Source organism: Cydia fagiglandana, chromosome 14 (assembly GCF_963556715.1).
Source record: "Cydia fagiglandana chromosome 14, ilCydFagi1.1, whole genome shotgun sequence".
In the NCBI taxonomy this organism is placed as follows: Eukaryota; Metazoa; Arthropoda; class Insecta; order Lepidoptera; family Tortricidae; genus Cydia; species Cydia fagiglandana.
Genome location: NC_085945.1, coordinates 8147003 through 8162383, shown reverse-complemented (window position 1 = coordinate 8162383; position 15381 = coordinate 8147003). Strand labels below are relative to the sequence as shown.

Here is a 15381-nt window from a genome sequence, read left to right as displayed (position 1 = left end):
AACCTAAAAATGAGAGAGATGGCTTCCCCACTAGAATTATGGCACATCACCCTATGTGCTCCAAAGGTGTAGCGCTCCCAAAAGACTAGCGCCTCCACAAAGATTGGGCTCCCTACGGACCCTAGAAACAAAGAGAATGTTCTAGGTTTTAGAAAGGTTGTGTTTTAACACGTTTAATTATTATATATATATATATATATATATATATATATATATATATATATATAATAATATATATTTAATCTGAGGCAAAGCGCGATTTAGTTTGCAGTAACGAAAAGATTAAATTGCTCACCGGTTTTTACTCCGGGTCCATTCTATCACACCAACTCACCAACAGTGGCGGCGCATGTCCACGCGGTGAAACAGTGATGTCTCATATTTATCGAGGGATTGCTGAAAATCCACACATAACACGACATTAGCTAATTGAAAATGACAATAAAAAAACTCCGCCTTTCTTTTCGTAAATTTTGGAAAGTGTGGACAACTCACCAAGTTGGTTTGAATGAGGTGAAAAATATCAGGCAGCCATTATAGGCGCATACGACGCTAAGTTAATCACATTTTGGGCCAAGCTGGAACAAAATATATTAACGATTACAACGTTGAAATTATCACAGTTTTAGGCAATACAATCTTCAAATAAGATACATACTCCATGAATTAATTGTCGACATAATATCAAAATTACGCCTTACCTACCATAGACCTATATAATAGGGACAAGACATATTGTTCTATACGTACAATTGCTTATACAAATAGCACCCATTTTGACGGCACACACATAAATATATATCTATCTCGTTTTTACTCAGCACTGGGTTACACAGCAAAAAAAGATGACAGTATTTCAGTACGTACATAAAGTGTTTCATGAAAATACGTAAATAACTAATGCGGCCGAAAATCCGCCATGTTTAGTCACCCAAATGTCATTGTCAGTCAGTTCAGCCGGTACTTGTCCTGTCAAAAGGATGTGGTGAAAATTAAAATTATTAATTATCTTTCGAGATTTTGCTTGTGTTTGAATATAATTGAAGCCAAATATCAATAATTACGTCGTGAATATGCCAGCGTGTAGTATATTAGGGTGCCGCATAAAAAAAACAGCAAATCAGCCATCTTTAACCTTACACAGGTACGCTATAATTTACATTAAAAATACTGGTTATTGTTAATGTTCCTGGGGAATTTAAGGATGTTTCAAAAAAATGTATTACGGGCGAGTTACTATAGGGTCAGAATGCGATAACGATTCGTTGGAGGTGGCGAATCAATGCCTCGTATTTTTAGTAAATAACATAAATGGAAGTTGGAAACTGCAAATTGCATATTTTTTTATAACTTCTTTGACGGCAGAACAAAAATACGCATTGTTAAAAATGTGCATTCAAAAATGCGAGGAAGTGGGTATTAATATTGTGAGTGTAACATGCGATGCCCTGCAGCAAATTTCGCGATGCTACAGGAGTTCGGTTGCCAATTGAGTAAAGGTCAAACTAATACGACTTTCAAATGGAGCCAAAGCACATTACATGCGTTTTTCGATCCATGCCATATGATTAAATTGATTCGAAATACATTCGGCGACTTAAGAGTGTTAGAAGATGTCTGTTTTGTATGCATTATATATGCATTGAACAAGGATTCAGGACTTTATATTAAATAAAAGATTATTTACGAAAATCAATAATTGTATTCCAAGACGCCATGTTCGCGAGTGGTCTCTTGCCACAGATAATCATCCTTATGACACATATGTCACATCCCCCCCTTATGCTAATTTTATTGACTGCTTATACATACATACTGCTAATTACAAAAGCTCTCGAGCCACTAGAAGTTATTTTAACTTAAATCAAATTCGCCCAAGTAGGCAGGTTTCCTCACCAACCTTCCCGTCCTTGTAACTACTGGCAAATCTAATGGCTCTAGGTTAGGTGCAGGTACATTTGGCACCGGTGGAAGAGGAACATGTGCATGAGGCTCCAGTGCAGGTGGCACCGTTGCATCTTGTCTTCCCTGACTACCCCTCTCATGCACTGCCTGGCTCACATCTGATGAGTCCAGCATATACTGATTTGTAACAATAAACTTATTTCTACTATGTCGAATATGTTTTTCATTGCGCCTAACTAAATTACCCCTATCATTTTTAACTATGAATGATCTAGGTCCACTGGCTTTATCCACTATTTTACCAGAATACCAACACTTACTTCTATTTACATCTTGAACAATTACATCTTCCCCTCTTTGAAATGGTTTTTTAACTTTTGAAGTTTTATTATAATTGTCCCTAGATTTTTCATTATTAATTAACATCTGATCTTTGACATTTACACATAATTTAGGTTTTAACACTTCTTTGGAACAGGGCAAATTTGTTCTTAATAATCTGCTCATTAACAACTCTGATGGGCTGTAATCCAAATTTGCTACTGGAGTGGTTCTATAATGTAACAGCGCTAAATCAAAATTAGAACCACTTTCATTACACTTTTTCATCAGATTTTTAACAATCCCCACAGCTTTCTCTGCTAGCCCATTTGATTGCGCATAATGTGGACTGGACTTGACTAATTCTATACCATGCTTCTTTGCAAATTGTATGAATTCAAAACTACCAAATGGCATATTGTCACTGACTATTTGCCTAGGGATTCCTAGAGTACTAAATATCTTAATTAACTCATCTATAATATTAGTGGTCGATTTGTTTTTCAATTTTGCAACCTCAATCCATTTTGAAAAGTAATCTACAACCACTAAAAAGTCTTTACCCGCATAGTATCCAATGTCCATACCTACTTTACTAAAAGGAAGATCAGGAATCTCATGTGATATAATTGGCTGTTTGCAGTTTGACATCCTGTACTTTTCACATACTCTACATGCTAACACATAATCCTCTATATCTCTTGACATTCCTGGCCAGTACAGTACTTTCCTAGCTCTCTTTTTACACTTTACTACACCTGCATGCCCTGAGTGTATTATATCTAACATTTCCTTCCTTAATGCTTTAGGAACAAGGACCATATTTCCAAAGTATACAATATTATCTGTAACTATCAACTCATGTCTTAATTTGTACAACTTTTTTAATTCCACACCATAAATATTTCTATCATTTTTTGGCCATTCTGCACTATACCACATCTTTATTTGTTGCAAGTTACCATCTTTATTTGTTTCATTTTGCAATTCTTTTAATTTACTATCTGATATTTGTAAGTCTCTGTCTAGTCCATACACTTTTTCTGTTTCTACACTATGCACTAACTCTTTAAGTGTTGGCTCTACTTGCCCATTTGTTGAATTATAATGCCTAGACAAATAGTCAGCAACATACATTTGAGAACCAGGTATGTACTTTATGTCAAATTCATATTTTAAAAGTTTAAGAACCATTCTTTGCAGTCTGGCTGAAATTTTATTAATGTCTTTATTCATTATCGCCACTAAAGGCTTATGGTCTGTTTCAACAACTATTTTGCGTCCGTAGACAAATTGGTGATATTTTTCCATTGCAAGACAAACTGCAAAGAGTTCTTTTTCGATGGGAGCCCATCTTTGTTGACATTCTGTATAACATCTGGAATAAAAAGATATTGGTTTACCATTTTGAAGAAGACAAGCTCCCATGCCACTTTTTGAACTGTCAGTTTGTAGAGTCACCAAACCGTCTCTCTTTAAAATATCTAAGGTTGGGGCTTTACTAATTTTCATTTTTATTTCTTCAAAAGCTTGACTTTGTGCGGTACCCCAATCCCACAAAACATCTTTTTTTAATAGATCCCTAAGTGTTTCAGTTGTTTTGGAGTATTGTGGTATAAACTTACTTAAATAATTACACATACCTAAAAACTTTTGTAGTTCTTTAACATTTTTTGGTTCATTCAAGTCCACAATAGCTTTTACATGTTCAGGATCAGGTTTAATTCCTGATTTTGAGACTAACAACCCTACATATTTAACAAAATCACTTCTATACTGAACTTTGTTTGGATTAAATTTTACATTGAACTTCCTTGCCCTATCTATTACTTCACTGAGAATTTTATCATGGTCTGCTAAACTGTCCCCCGCGACAATTATGTCATCATAATACACATTTACCCCCTGTATATCACTAAATATGGCTGTATTTATTCTTTGCATTACCTCTGGAGCCGAAGAAATGCCAAATGGCATTCTCTTGAAAAAATACCTTCCGAAGGGAGTACCGAAGGTGCAGAGTTTTTGTTCATCTTCCAAACTCACTTGAAAAAACCCATCCTTCATGTCTAGTACTGTGAAGACACTTTTACCTGCAAGTGAATTATATATTTCTTCAGGTGAAGGAATTTGATAATTTTCTCGAAGAATGGCTTTATTCAACTCTTTGGGGTCTAAGCATAACCTAAATGACTTATCTGGTTTTTCTACAATGACAAGATTATTGCACCATGCGGTAGGTCCTTCTACTTTTTCAATTATTCCTCTACTTTCATAATTATTTAAAGTCTCTTTAAGTCTTTCCTTTATAGTCTGTGGAACTCTTCTAATAGGCTTAACTACTGGCTCTGAATTCTCTTTCAGCTTTATTGAATATGTACCTATATTGCCTAACCCATTAAACACATCATCATTTAATTTTACAAATTTATTCTTTTCTTCTGAGACTACAGCATCTACTCTTTTTATTAAATTGAATTGGACACAATCAGGCAAGCCTAAGATTGGTTTAACAGGCATATCCACAACAGTAAATCTTACATTGCCCTTTTTTCCCCTAACAGTACAGGTTAAATTAACACATCCCACAGTTTTCATTTTTTCTTCGTTATAAACAACTAACACTGTGGGTTCCCCGAGTTTACATTTGTCTAATTTTAAGCTTTCAAACAGTTCCAGTGATAAAGTACTACAGTCAGCACCAGAATCCAGTTTAAATTTTATATCTACTCCTTCAACATTTATTACTTCATACCATTGTAACCTATCTGAGCTACTTACAGAGTCTACTACAAAGTCTTCCGAACTGCAGTCGCTGTCATTTGTAGATTCCCTGATGCCATCAACTTTGTTTTTTGTGGATCTTTGTTTTTGCTGCGGTTTCTCTTCTTTCTTCTTAAATCTACACATTTCTGCGTAGTGGTTATAAATGTTGCACACAGTACATCTTCTCCCATACGCAGGACATTTTCTTGGCTCATGTTTCTTACCACAATAACTGCAATTGTAATGAATCGGTTTCTTTACATCTTTGTTATAACGAGAACTTTCTCTTACCATATTTACTGACTGTACTTTTTCTTCCAGCTCTTTTACATTTTTCTTGCTGTATTCAGCAGCCTTGCATAATTCTAGTGCCGTATCCAAACTCAGTTCCTTCTCTCGTAACAATCTCTCCTTAATGCCCGTCTCACTCACACCTATCACTAACATATCTCTTACCATTCTATCTTCTTCTTTAAAGTTACATGTCTTGGCTGCATTCTTCAATCTTAAAACAAATCGTTCAACCGGTTCATCTGGCTCTTGTCGTAAATTATAAAATCTGTAGCTGTTCACGACGGTGTTAGTTTTGTTTTTAAAATGGTCATCAAACTTTTTAAGCAACTCAACCCATTTTAACGTAGCAGTGTCACTCATACCATTGTAAATCTCTAAAATATCTTCTCCCGCGCAGGTTAAGAAAATGGCTACCTTTTTTTCATCAGTCCCCTGTTCCAAATCCGTGGCCTGTATATATAAATTGAACATCTGCTTGTATTTTTTCCAAGCCTCCGCATCTTCAATTTTGTATCCTTTAGGAGGCTGCAACCCCAGGGTCATTACGGGCCTTTCCTCCATTTTGTCTGATCCACAAAGGTTTTATTTTCTTCACAAAGACTTCTATTTACCACTTAGGTTTTTTCTTCTTGTTATACTCAGTTTTCACCTGACACCATGTTTTGTATGCATTATATATGCATTGAACAAGGATTCAGGACTTTATATTAAATAAAAGATTATTTACGAAAATCAATAATTGTATTCCAAGACGCCATGTTCGCGAGTGGTCTCTTGCCACAGATAATCATCCTTATGACACATATGTCACAATGTCCATGGCCGAAAAATTGATTTTAATTACCTGGAGCTCCTTATGAATTTGCAGGAAAACGAGGGACTGCACATGGCCACGAAAGTAACCAAAGCCCACATATACTTTGCTAAGCAAAAAACGAAAGTGCGGTTAGCTACTCAACTATTAAGCAACTCTGTGGCGGATGCCTTGGAGTTCTGTAACTCGGAATTAAAACTTAAAGCATTTGAAAACTGTGAGGGCACCGTAAGTTTTATAAAACTACTGAACGATGTGTTCGATGTCCTGAACAGTCACTCGATTCGCCCGCCTGGATTAAAAAAAGCCCTGTGTCCTCAAAACATCGGCATCATCGAAGCGCTTTTTGAAGGTGCAATTGGGTATTTACGCGGCCTGAGGCTGCCATCAGGGGAGTTAGTAATTGAGTCGAGGAGAAAGACTGGCTGTGTGGGGCTAATCATTGATATGAAAAGTGCATTAGCTTTATATCGACATCTTGTCGAAAATACAAAAATATTAAAATATTTACCACTCTACAAGATCAGCCAAGACCATGTCGAACTATTTTTTTCGGCTATAAGAGCTCGAGGGGGTTTCAACAATAATCCCAATGCCGTTCAATTTAAAGCAGCCTTCAAGAGGCTTCTTATTCGAGCCGAAATTCGCGATGAAGGGCTCGGCAATTGCGTTGCTTTGGAGCAAGTTAATATTTTAAATTGCACAAGCACTAGCCCACAGAAAGCCTTGAACGATTTAACCGAAATAAACCAATTGGTTGAAGTGCCAGAAGATGACAGCACCTTATACGAGGAATATATAGACTGCCTAAACAGCACTCTTTCCGGGTATGCTGACTCAGTTGTGACCATGTTGTGACCTATATTGCGGGATTTGTTTCAAGGAAACTATCCCGCAGTATCAAATGTCCGGTATGCGTTGCCTTATTGTTTGGAGATCCGAACAGCAATTTAAATACGCTTATTCATTTGAAGACAAGAGGTGGATTGAAATAGTCCTAGTCCTAGTCCTTCACGCGTTGAAAGAGACAACGCCATACTACCGATATGTTGCTGTCGCCTTTTTTCTATAATAAGGCTTAAATCAATGGAAAATGTTTTACATTTTTGTGGAATAACATATTTAATGTCCTAAGTGTAATAACTTTCTAAAATATTGTAAGTATATTCTAAGAATTTGTGGCGTCGCACCGCCTCTATGTTAATATCATTAACGTATATATCTATGGACTGGCCTTACGGGTACTAAAAATGGTACTAGTTTAGTGGTGTGACTCACGAATTCCTGCCAATCGTGCAGTCTAACGCAACTAGTTGCGACCAATAGCGCGCGTGATGCGAACTCATCAACCAATCGCGCGCGTGATGCGAACTCATTAACCAATCGCGTTGTAGCGGTGTCACACCGCTGTACTGGCGCCTGTCATGCCTCATTATTATTGTCCGTAGGGCCAGTCCCTAGATATCTATGTCAATGGTTAATATTGGCTGCATTGCCCCGGCCTTCTTTCGAAGACCGGGTCACTGATTGGTCGGGCTAGGGGGAATGAGATATTCCGTTCACTCCATTCGAGAGTGAACGATTACCTTAAGGTCTTCGCACATTATAACAACTCACCGGCGACTCGACTCTATGCTAGACATTGATATTTAAGCCCTGTGTCATATGTTCAAGGTTTAATTTCAAAAAATGATTATAAAGTAGTGTACAACGAGTGGCCTACGCATCGTACACTAAAGGTCAACCCCGACACGTTTGTCACGCAATGACCACACGTCGACCACGCAACGATTATGCGTTTGCGACTGACGCGTGACGGGCAACCATTTGCCAGCCCACCCGTCCGCCCCGTGCCTTCCCCCCGCCCGCCATCATTCACTATAGAATCGAAGGACGGAGTGCACGTTGATAAGCGGTACACGGTGATATTTTTCGATTTCGATCTCTGATTTCGATCATGCAGAAAGAAAAGTTGATAGAAGAAGTGCGAAAATATCCGCTACTATACGACCTTAGTGATTCGAAATATAGTGACGTACATAAGAAGGAAAAGGCATGGAATGAAATCGCTATTGTATTGTCGCAACCAGGTAAGAATTTTTAACATAATTAATTTCTATTTGTGACGTTTTCAGTGTTGGTATTGAGTTATTGATTTTGCCATAATCTACAGAAATTCAGCTATCGAACCAATAAATATGTGTGATTCTAATAGATATTAAAAATAATGTTAAAACTTATAAGTCATTTCATTAAAGTACATTTTGAGAAAATTTAATTCAACCTGTTACATCCAAAAAGTAGGTATGTACAGTTACAGTACCTACGATTTTCTACTTGGACACTCGAAAAATCTTGGTTTATCGTAAAAATTCGTTTTTTCACATACAGTAATATAAAATCCCAGAATTTACTGACATAAAATATTAAATCTACGTCATATATTTTTTATTTTTAGTTTGGGTTTCTGTATGTTATAATAAAGTGCCTTACGTTTATTTAACATAGGTAATCAGTAATAAAATCCCACCTTAGTATAGAAACTTGTTTAATATTCTTAATAAGCCAATAATATTATAACCAACTTCTTATGATTATTACATATTAATTATCCATGATCTATATTAAATGCTGCCACGGAACTCGTCCTTTGGGAGATTGAAAATAAGTTGCAAACATATCACGAGTTTCAAAAGCAGATGCCGAAGATTCACTTATATCTTCTGGAAGTGTACTTAGTAATCTCTGTTCATCATCATTATTGGCCGAACTCTGCCTTGTGTTGACTTCATCATCGGATGTTATATTATAACACCGCATGACATTGTGTAAAATACACGTCGCAAAGACCACAATATCAACATATTTTGGGTGTAAATGCAAATTCTTATTATAAATTCCAAATTTTTGATATAAGATGCCGAACGCGTTTTCAACTACTCTGCGAGCTCGCGATAAGCGATTATTGTATATTCTTTCCTTTTCTGAAATGCCACTTGAACGTGGATATGGTCGCAATAAATTCCTTTTTAAAGGAAACGCTTCGTCGGCTACAAAAACATGTGGCATTATTATTTCAGTACCAGGTAATGGTGTGTCAGTTGGAATATTAAATGTATTCATTTCAATCGCTCTTCCTAATCTTGACGATGCCAAAATTCCGCCATCACTATTCCTGCCATAGGCCCCTATATCGACAGCTATAAATCTGTATCTATCATCGACGATAGCCATGAGGACGATAGAGAAGTGTTTTTTATAATTAAAAAATAGCGAGCCGCTGCTAGGAGGGGCAATTATGTTTACATGTTTGCCGTCGATGGCACCTATACAGTTTGGAAAATTCCATTTTTTATTGAAACCATCTGCGATTCTTTTCCAGTCTTCGGTAGTAGGTGTGGGCATGAACTTCCCCTTCATTGTATTTATAATCGCATTGCACACATCTTTTAATATCGACCGGATGGTACTTTCGCCTAACCGAAAGCTTGAACTCATAGTCCTAAATGAACAGCCACTAATCAAGTACCTGAAACAACCAATTTTTCTTTATATTTATATTATTTTGTTACAGCGTCAGAATGTAAGAAGATATGGCAAAACTTAAGGGAATATCATAGAAGAGCCATTAAAAAGAAAGCAACTAAAAGTGGTCAGAGTGCTAATACTAATAAAAAATGGCAATATGAAACTGAAATGTCTTTTTTATTACCACATTATAAAGAACGGTCTACAGTGACGTCAGTGGACAACACAGATGATGGTGATGATGAAAATAGCTTATCTGCTGCGGAAATTCTTGCCAATGTGACTAATAATGAAGAATCTCAAGACTCGTCAATTACCTCGGAGCGTCCTGAATCTTCGGTGTCTATGTACGAATCATCTAGATCAGTGTTTCCTGACATTCCAAAAACGACAAAACGAAAGAAATTGCAAGAAACAAGTGCATCGGCGGTCTTAATGGAATATTTATTAAAAAACAAAAACGATGAAGATGGAAAGCAGAAAGACGAAATGGATAATTTTTTTTTAAGTATTTCTAGCACAGTAAAAAAATTATCTACCTATAATCAAGCACTTTTAAAGTCAAGAATTTTTAATTTAGTTTCGGAAGCTGAAATACAAGAACTGCAAAATAATCGAAACTGTTACTATGAAGATTTTTTTGCACCAGGAACTTCTGGCTACACAACTCAAAACCTAAATGCAGGTACTACCGGTAGTAGCACCGCTAGCACCCAACAGCAAAATACAACGCCTATGGAAGAATCGAGGGTTGATGGTTTAACACAACTAAAGTAAAATTGCTTTGCTTTGAATTATCCTTTAACTTGATATATAAATAAATACATATAAATTATAAAAAAGTTTCTTATTGCTTACCTTAATGTCACTGCCAGCTTTTCTTCCGGTGATACAGCTTCTCTAAATCGCGTGTTTCTTTTGTAGATGTCGTCCTCAATAATATTAGAGTTGCTGCCGCGTTGGCGTGGAATTGTTATAATGTGCGAAGACCTTTATGTAAGCTCCAACACCATTCGCTCTAGCCCTCTTTCTGCTCTGCCACCGGATAGTAACCACATAGAACCTAGACTCGCTGTATCTGTACCTGTACCTACGTTTAGATGTAAGTCATCCATGTAATCCGCCCACATCATGCAATACACGATAATCTTCAAGGTTTGTCTTATTACCATCGAAACCACCTGCTAGGATCCTCTCAAGCCAAACTGGTGACCCCGACGTGATCCACATCGTGCGGCATCGCCGGCGCCCCCTTCTTTCCGGCCGGGCGCCATCGCCGCCGCCATTCCGCCGCGCGTGGATGACGCGGATCAACGTTCCGTGAATTTTTAATTAGAGACATTAGTTCAGTGTAGTTAAAGCTTGAACACAGTAAAATGTGGGCACAAGTAAATGCTTATATATTTTTATTTATACAATATGGAAACTTCTTAGTATTATAAATAAAAACTATTTGATATCCTGAATAAAAACTATTATGACAGCATTCCACTTTGATCATTTGTTTTCACGATGGCGAGCTCTGAACACAAGAAACGTGAAATTATTTTGCGCAAACATACTGAAAATCCTCATTTAAGTTATAGGGCATTAGCAAAACTTTTAAAATTACCGCAATCTTCCGTATGTTTAGTTTTAAAAAGGTTCCGAGAACGATTGACAGTAGATCGCAAGCCGGGAAGTGCAGGTAAGCAAGGCGCAAAGGATAAAAAAAAAGAAGCCCATGTCTTGCGACTTTTTACAGCGAATCCGAAGTTATCGTCCCGTGATGTCGCAAAAAAGGTCAAAATGTCGCAGTCATATGTACAGAAAACTAAGTCAAGAGCTGGATTAAAGTCGTTCAAAGCACAAGCTGCACCCAATCGCGACGCTAAGCAAAATCTGTCTGCAAAACAGAGATCACGAAAGTTGTACGACAATTACTTGACAAAATTTGGATGCGTTGTATTGGATGATGAAACGTACATCAAAGCAGACTTCAAGCAGATACCGGGGCAAGAATTTTATACTTCTAAGAATCGTAAGGATGCCCCAGAAGATTGCAAGATAAAAAAGAGATCGAAGTTTCCAAAAAAATTTCTTTTATGGCAAGCTATTTGTAGTTGTGGTAAAAGAAGTCGTTCATTCGTAACAACAGGCACAGTAAACGGTGAAATCTACAAAAAAGAATGTTTGCAAAAGCGTCTACTGCCCTTTTTACGCAGTCATAGCTCACAGCCATTATTTTGGCCAGACCTTGCGAGCTGTCACTACTCTAAATCAGTAGTTGAGTGGTATAAACATAAAGGCGGGTCCACATTTGTGACAAACCGCCGAACCGAACACCGTGGCCGTGACAGACTCGGGAGTTTGTACCGATAGTGTGGACGGAATTTGTTACACGAACAAATGTTACGATCAGTTATCCGTTCAAATCTCCAAACAAAATATCCATACAGCCAAACATTGTACGTACTCCCACAATGTGGTTGTGATAAATGTGGACGATGTTTTGGTTTTGTTACGGTCAAATGACACGGGGTACGGGCCGATCCATCCAAAGTCGGTCTTTTTCAAAGGATGTTCGGTACTGTCTCGGTGTGCGGGAGAGGTCCACACTGCGATTTTTGTCACGCGTACAAGCACGCGTGTCATCAGGCTGGTACCTACACGGGATTGATGGATCGGGCGAATGCACGGTCGTCTTGACAAGACAACACCCGCTCCCCCGCCCGCGAAATCATTGCAACAATACATTGAAGGTAGTTGAGTGGCAATTTGTGTTGATAGATATTTAATTTAAGTATTAATACGCGGCATTGAAACGATTCGATTCATAAAATATGCAGTGGAATCAGGAAAATGTTTTGAAGTTTATAGAACTTTATCGTAATAAGGAACTACTGTGGGATCCTAAGCATAAACTATACTTTAACAAAATTCTAAAAAATGATGCTTGGACCGAAATATCAGAACAGATGAATTGTGGTGCATCCGTTCAAGAGTTAAAGAAAAAAATGGAAAGTCTACTTGGTCAATTGAGAAGAGAGAAGGGAAAAACAAAAAAAACTACAACTGGACAAGGTATTTTTTTATTAAATTATATTTTAGCACAACTAATATGCCATGGATGTTTTAACCTGTTTCATTAGTAGAAAGTGCTTAATAGTGATATATTCAATAGTAGTTGAGTAGGTATAGCTTAAAACGTGTAATAACTAATAGTAATATATTCTGGAATTTCAGGTGCAGCTGAAGTGTACAAGTCATCTTGGTACGCATACGAACATATGACGTTTCTTCTTGATAGAAATAAGCCTCGCACTCATATGAATACGGTAAGTTAAAAGTTTATTTTGATATAAAATAAAATATTTAATTAGTATTCCCAACACAGTATTAACATATGTTAAAATAGTTTTGATTACTAAATAACTTAACAGTAAGGAAAGATTATCTACTCAATATAGTCTTAGATTACCGCGATAATTATTCATTAAATGAAAATAGGTAATCGGATAGGTACTTTGGCGTTTAATGAAAATTTGTACATCACGACGTTTCGATATCTTTTCAGATGTCGTGGTTTTCAGATGTTTGGAGTCTCCCGTGATCACGACATCTGAAAAGATATCGAAGTGATATCTTCAGAATTTTCATTAAACGCCAAAGTACCTATCCGATTACTTATTTTCATTTAATGAATTTGTTGATTGACATATGATACAGTAGTTTTGATTAATAAAAAACTTAATTAAAAAATACTTATTAACGTACGATAAAATATGTTTTAATAAATAGATTTTCTCAAGTATAAGACGAAGACAAACTTATCTTATCGCCGAGGAGCGATCTCTATGCCGTACTTAACCTTTGGATACCAACATATTGGAATGTTTAAATAGGATTTATAATAATAATATTTGATTGGTGATTAAATGTGGCATTATATGACAAAAGGGTCCTGTGGCAGTTTCTAGATACTGACGTTAATAATATTTTTTTTAGTTTACTGCAAATTAATAAAATACACGGCTATAAATTACAAAATGTATGAAAAGTGCCACAAATAATTTTGTTATCTGGCTTATAACTACGTATTATTCAATAGCGATCTTGCCAGGAAACTCTGCCATTTGTAGAACAAAAATCAGCAAGTTCATTTCTTATTTCTTGCGATGAAGTAGAAGATCTACGTGGGACTGCCGGAATACGTAAAAATGAAGTAGCTGGCACTGGCTCATTCCTCCAACTACCTGGTGTAATTTCACCATCCTCCTCAACGTCAAGCAATCCTGGGGGAGCATATAAATTCGTAGAATTTTCGCTAGCTTTTAAGTAATTATGGAGATGAACTATTGCCATTACAACGAGCTGAGCAGTGTCTGGTTCAAGTAACATTGGTTTTCTCAAAACCCTAAAATTACTACTAATAATACCGAAAGCATTTTCTACAACTCTCCGGCAACTAGATAGCCTATAGTTGTAAATTCTTTCTTTAGATCCTCTTGCGTGTGCCGTACCAGGATAAGGCTTCATAATATGCGTTCCGAGTGGAAATGCAGCATCTGCTACAAAGAAATATGGTATTGGCTTATTTCTTTGATCCAATGCATTTGGTGGAGGCAAATTCAAAGACTCATTTTCTATCTTTTCTCTGAGAACTGAATCATGATACACACCGCCGTCAGAAATCCTTCCTTGGCTCCCAACATCGACAAAAATAAATCTGTATGCCGCATCCACTACTGCAAACAAAACTATGCTAAAGTAGGATTTATAGTTAAAAAATTCCGTTCCAGAATTGAAAGGTGCTTGCAGTATTATGTGTTTCCCATCCATTGCTCCCAAAGTGTGCGGGAAATTCCATTGCTCATAAAATTTTGAGACAACTTCTAGCCATTCGTCAGGCGTACTCGGCATCTGAAAAATAAAAAGAAAATTAATAGATGTTAATTAATTTACCTGTTTTTTTTTTTCAGGAGAATCTTGAAGGAGAGGATAACCATGACTCAAATATGGCAACTCCAGCATCTGAAAATGATGTATCTAGAGAAGAAACGGAACGCTCCATTTTAACAGAAAAGGCGTTTTCCAAACCAATTGAAAAAGCACCTAAAAGGAAAAAATATTCCCATGATTCAGAAAATGAAATGATAAATTCTGCCTTCAAAATGCTCTCCTCGGCATCAGCTGCAGTAAACGAGGTTTCAGCCAGAGCGTCAGCTTCAGACGATAGTCAAATATATGCTAATTTTATAGCTAGCAAGATGCGGACGTACTCCCAACGTACCAAAAATTCCTTGCAGCATCAAATAAGTAATTTGCTTTTCCAAGCTGATAACGGTTACTTTGAGTATTATCAAGATTATCAGGGACCACATGGATATTCATCACGTCAAAGTAGTACACCAGTACAATCTCCGGTTACACCCAATGAGCCTGGCCCTAGTTCGTCGCAGAGTATATTATCTGCTACTTCACCAGGCATAATTAGTGATGAAAATGACACGCAAGATTCATTCAGAGATTTGTTATCCATTTGAATTACATTTCAAAAGAAGATTATTATTGATTGTTTACTCTTTTTGTCTTTATTAATAACTTAATTAATAAATAATTCTTACCTTTATGCATCCTTTCAATGAATTCACTATAGCCGCACATGTTTCTGGGATGATTTGACTTATAGCTTGCTTCGATATTCTAAAGAGATATTGTAATGAAGAATATGAATCACCCGTTGCCAAAAATCTCATTGTCACTGCAAGTCT

General features: G+C 36.8%; 2 protein-coding genes and 1 long non-coding RNA gene across 4 annotated transcripts; 1 reads left to right on the top strand and 2 right to left on the bottom strand.

Annotated features, from left to right (window-relative positions):
• Positions 1–1208: 1208 nt before the first annotated feature.
• On the bottom strand, positions 1209–6041 carry LOC134670700 (uncharacterized protein K02A2.6-like). Of its 2 annotated transcripts, none has more exons than XM_063528511.1 (2): positions 5008–6041; positions 1209–4319 (listed from the first exon to the last, which is right to left on the bottom strand). In XM_063528511.1, exon 2 carries the CDS (start codon positions 4291–4293, stop codon positions 1855–1857), a length of 2439 nt encoding a protein of 812 aa, XP_063384581.1. In that variant the 5' UTR covers positions 4294–4319; positions 5008–6041; the 3' UTR covers positions 1209–1854. The 2 variants fall into 2 exon arrangements, with proteins under 2 accessions (XP_063384581.1, XP_063384582.1); XM_063528512.1 differs by having other exon boundaries at positions 1683–4319; positions 5008–6040.
• Positions 6042–8631: 2590 nt separating this feature from the next.
• Positions 8632–10569, bottom strand: LOC134670523 (uncharacterized). The gene is made up of 2 exons (XR_010099077.1): positions 10487–10569; positions 8632–9629 (listed from the first exon to the last, which is right to left on the bottom strand). It is a non-coding gene; the product is annotated as an uncharacterized LOC134670523 (long non-coding RNA).
• Positions 10570–12422: 1853 nt separating this feature from the next.
• Positions 12423–15153, top strand: LOC134671000 (uncharacterized). The gene is made up of 3 exons (XM_063528820.1): positions 12423–12676; positions 12854–12945; positions 14590–15153. Exons 1-3 carry the CDS (start codon positions 12451–12453, stop codon positions 15151–15153), a joined length of 882 nt encoding a protein of 293 aa, XP_063384890.1. The 5' UTR covers positions 12423–12450.
• Positions 15154–15381: the final 228 nt, after the last annotated feature.

Excerpts from the sequence above, each read along its gene's own strand:
- LOC134670700 (XM_063528511.1), bottom strand. The coding sequence starts at position 4,293 with ATGAAGGATGGGTTTTTTCAAGTGAGTTTGGAAGATGAACAAAAACTC.
- LOC134671000 (XM_063528820.1), top strand. The coding sequence starts at position 12,451 with ATGCAGTGGAATCAGGAAAATGTTTTGAAGTTTATAGAACTTTATCGT. Across the intron at positions 12,677-12,853 it reads GAAGGGAAAAACAAAAAAAA|GTGCAGCTGAAGTGTACAAG; the intron begins CTACAACTGGAC and ends CTGGAATTTCAG. Across the intron at positions 12,946-14,589 it reads CTCGCACTCATATGAATACG|GAGAATCTTGAAGGAGAGGA; the intron begins GTAAGTTAAAAG and ends TTTTTTTTTCAG.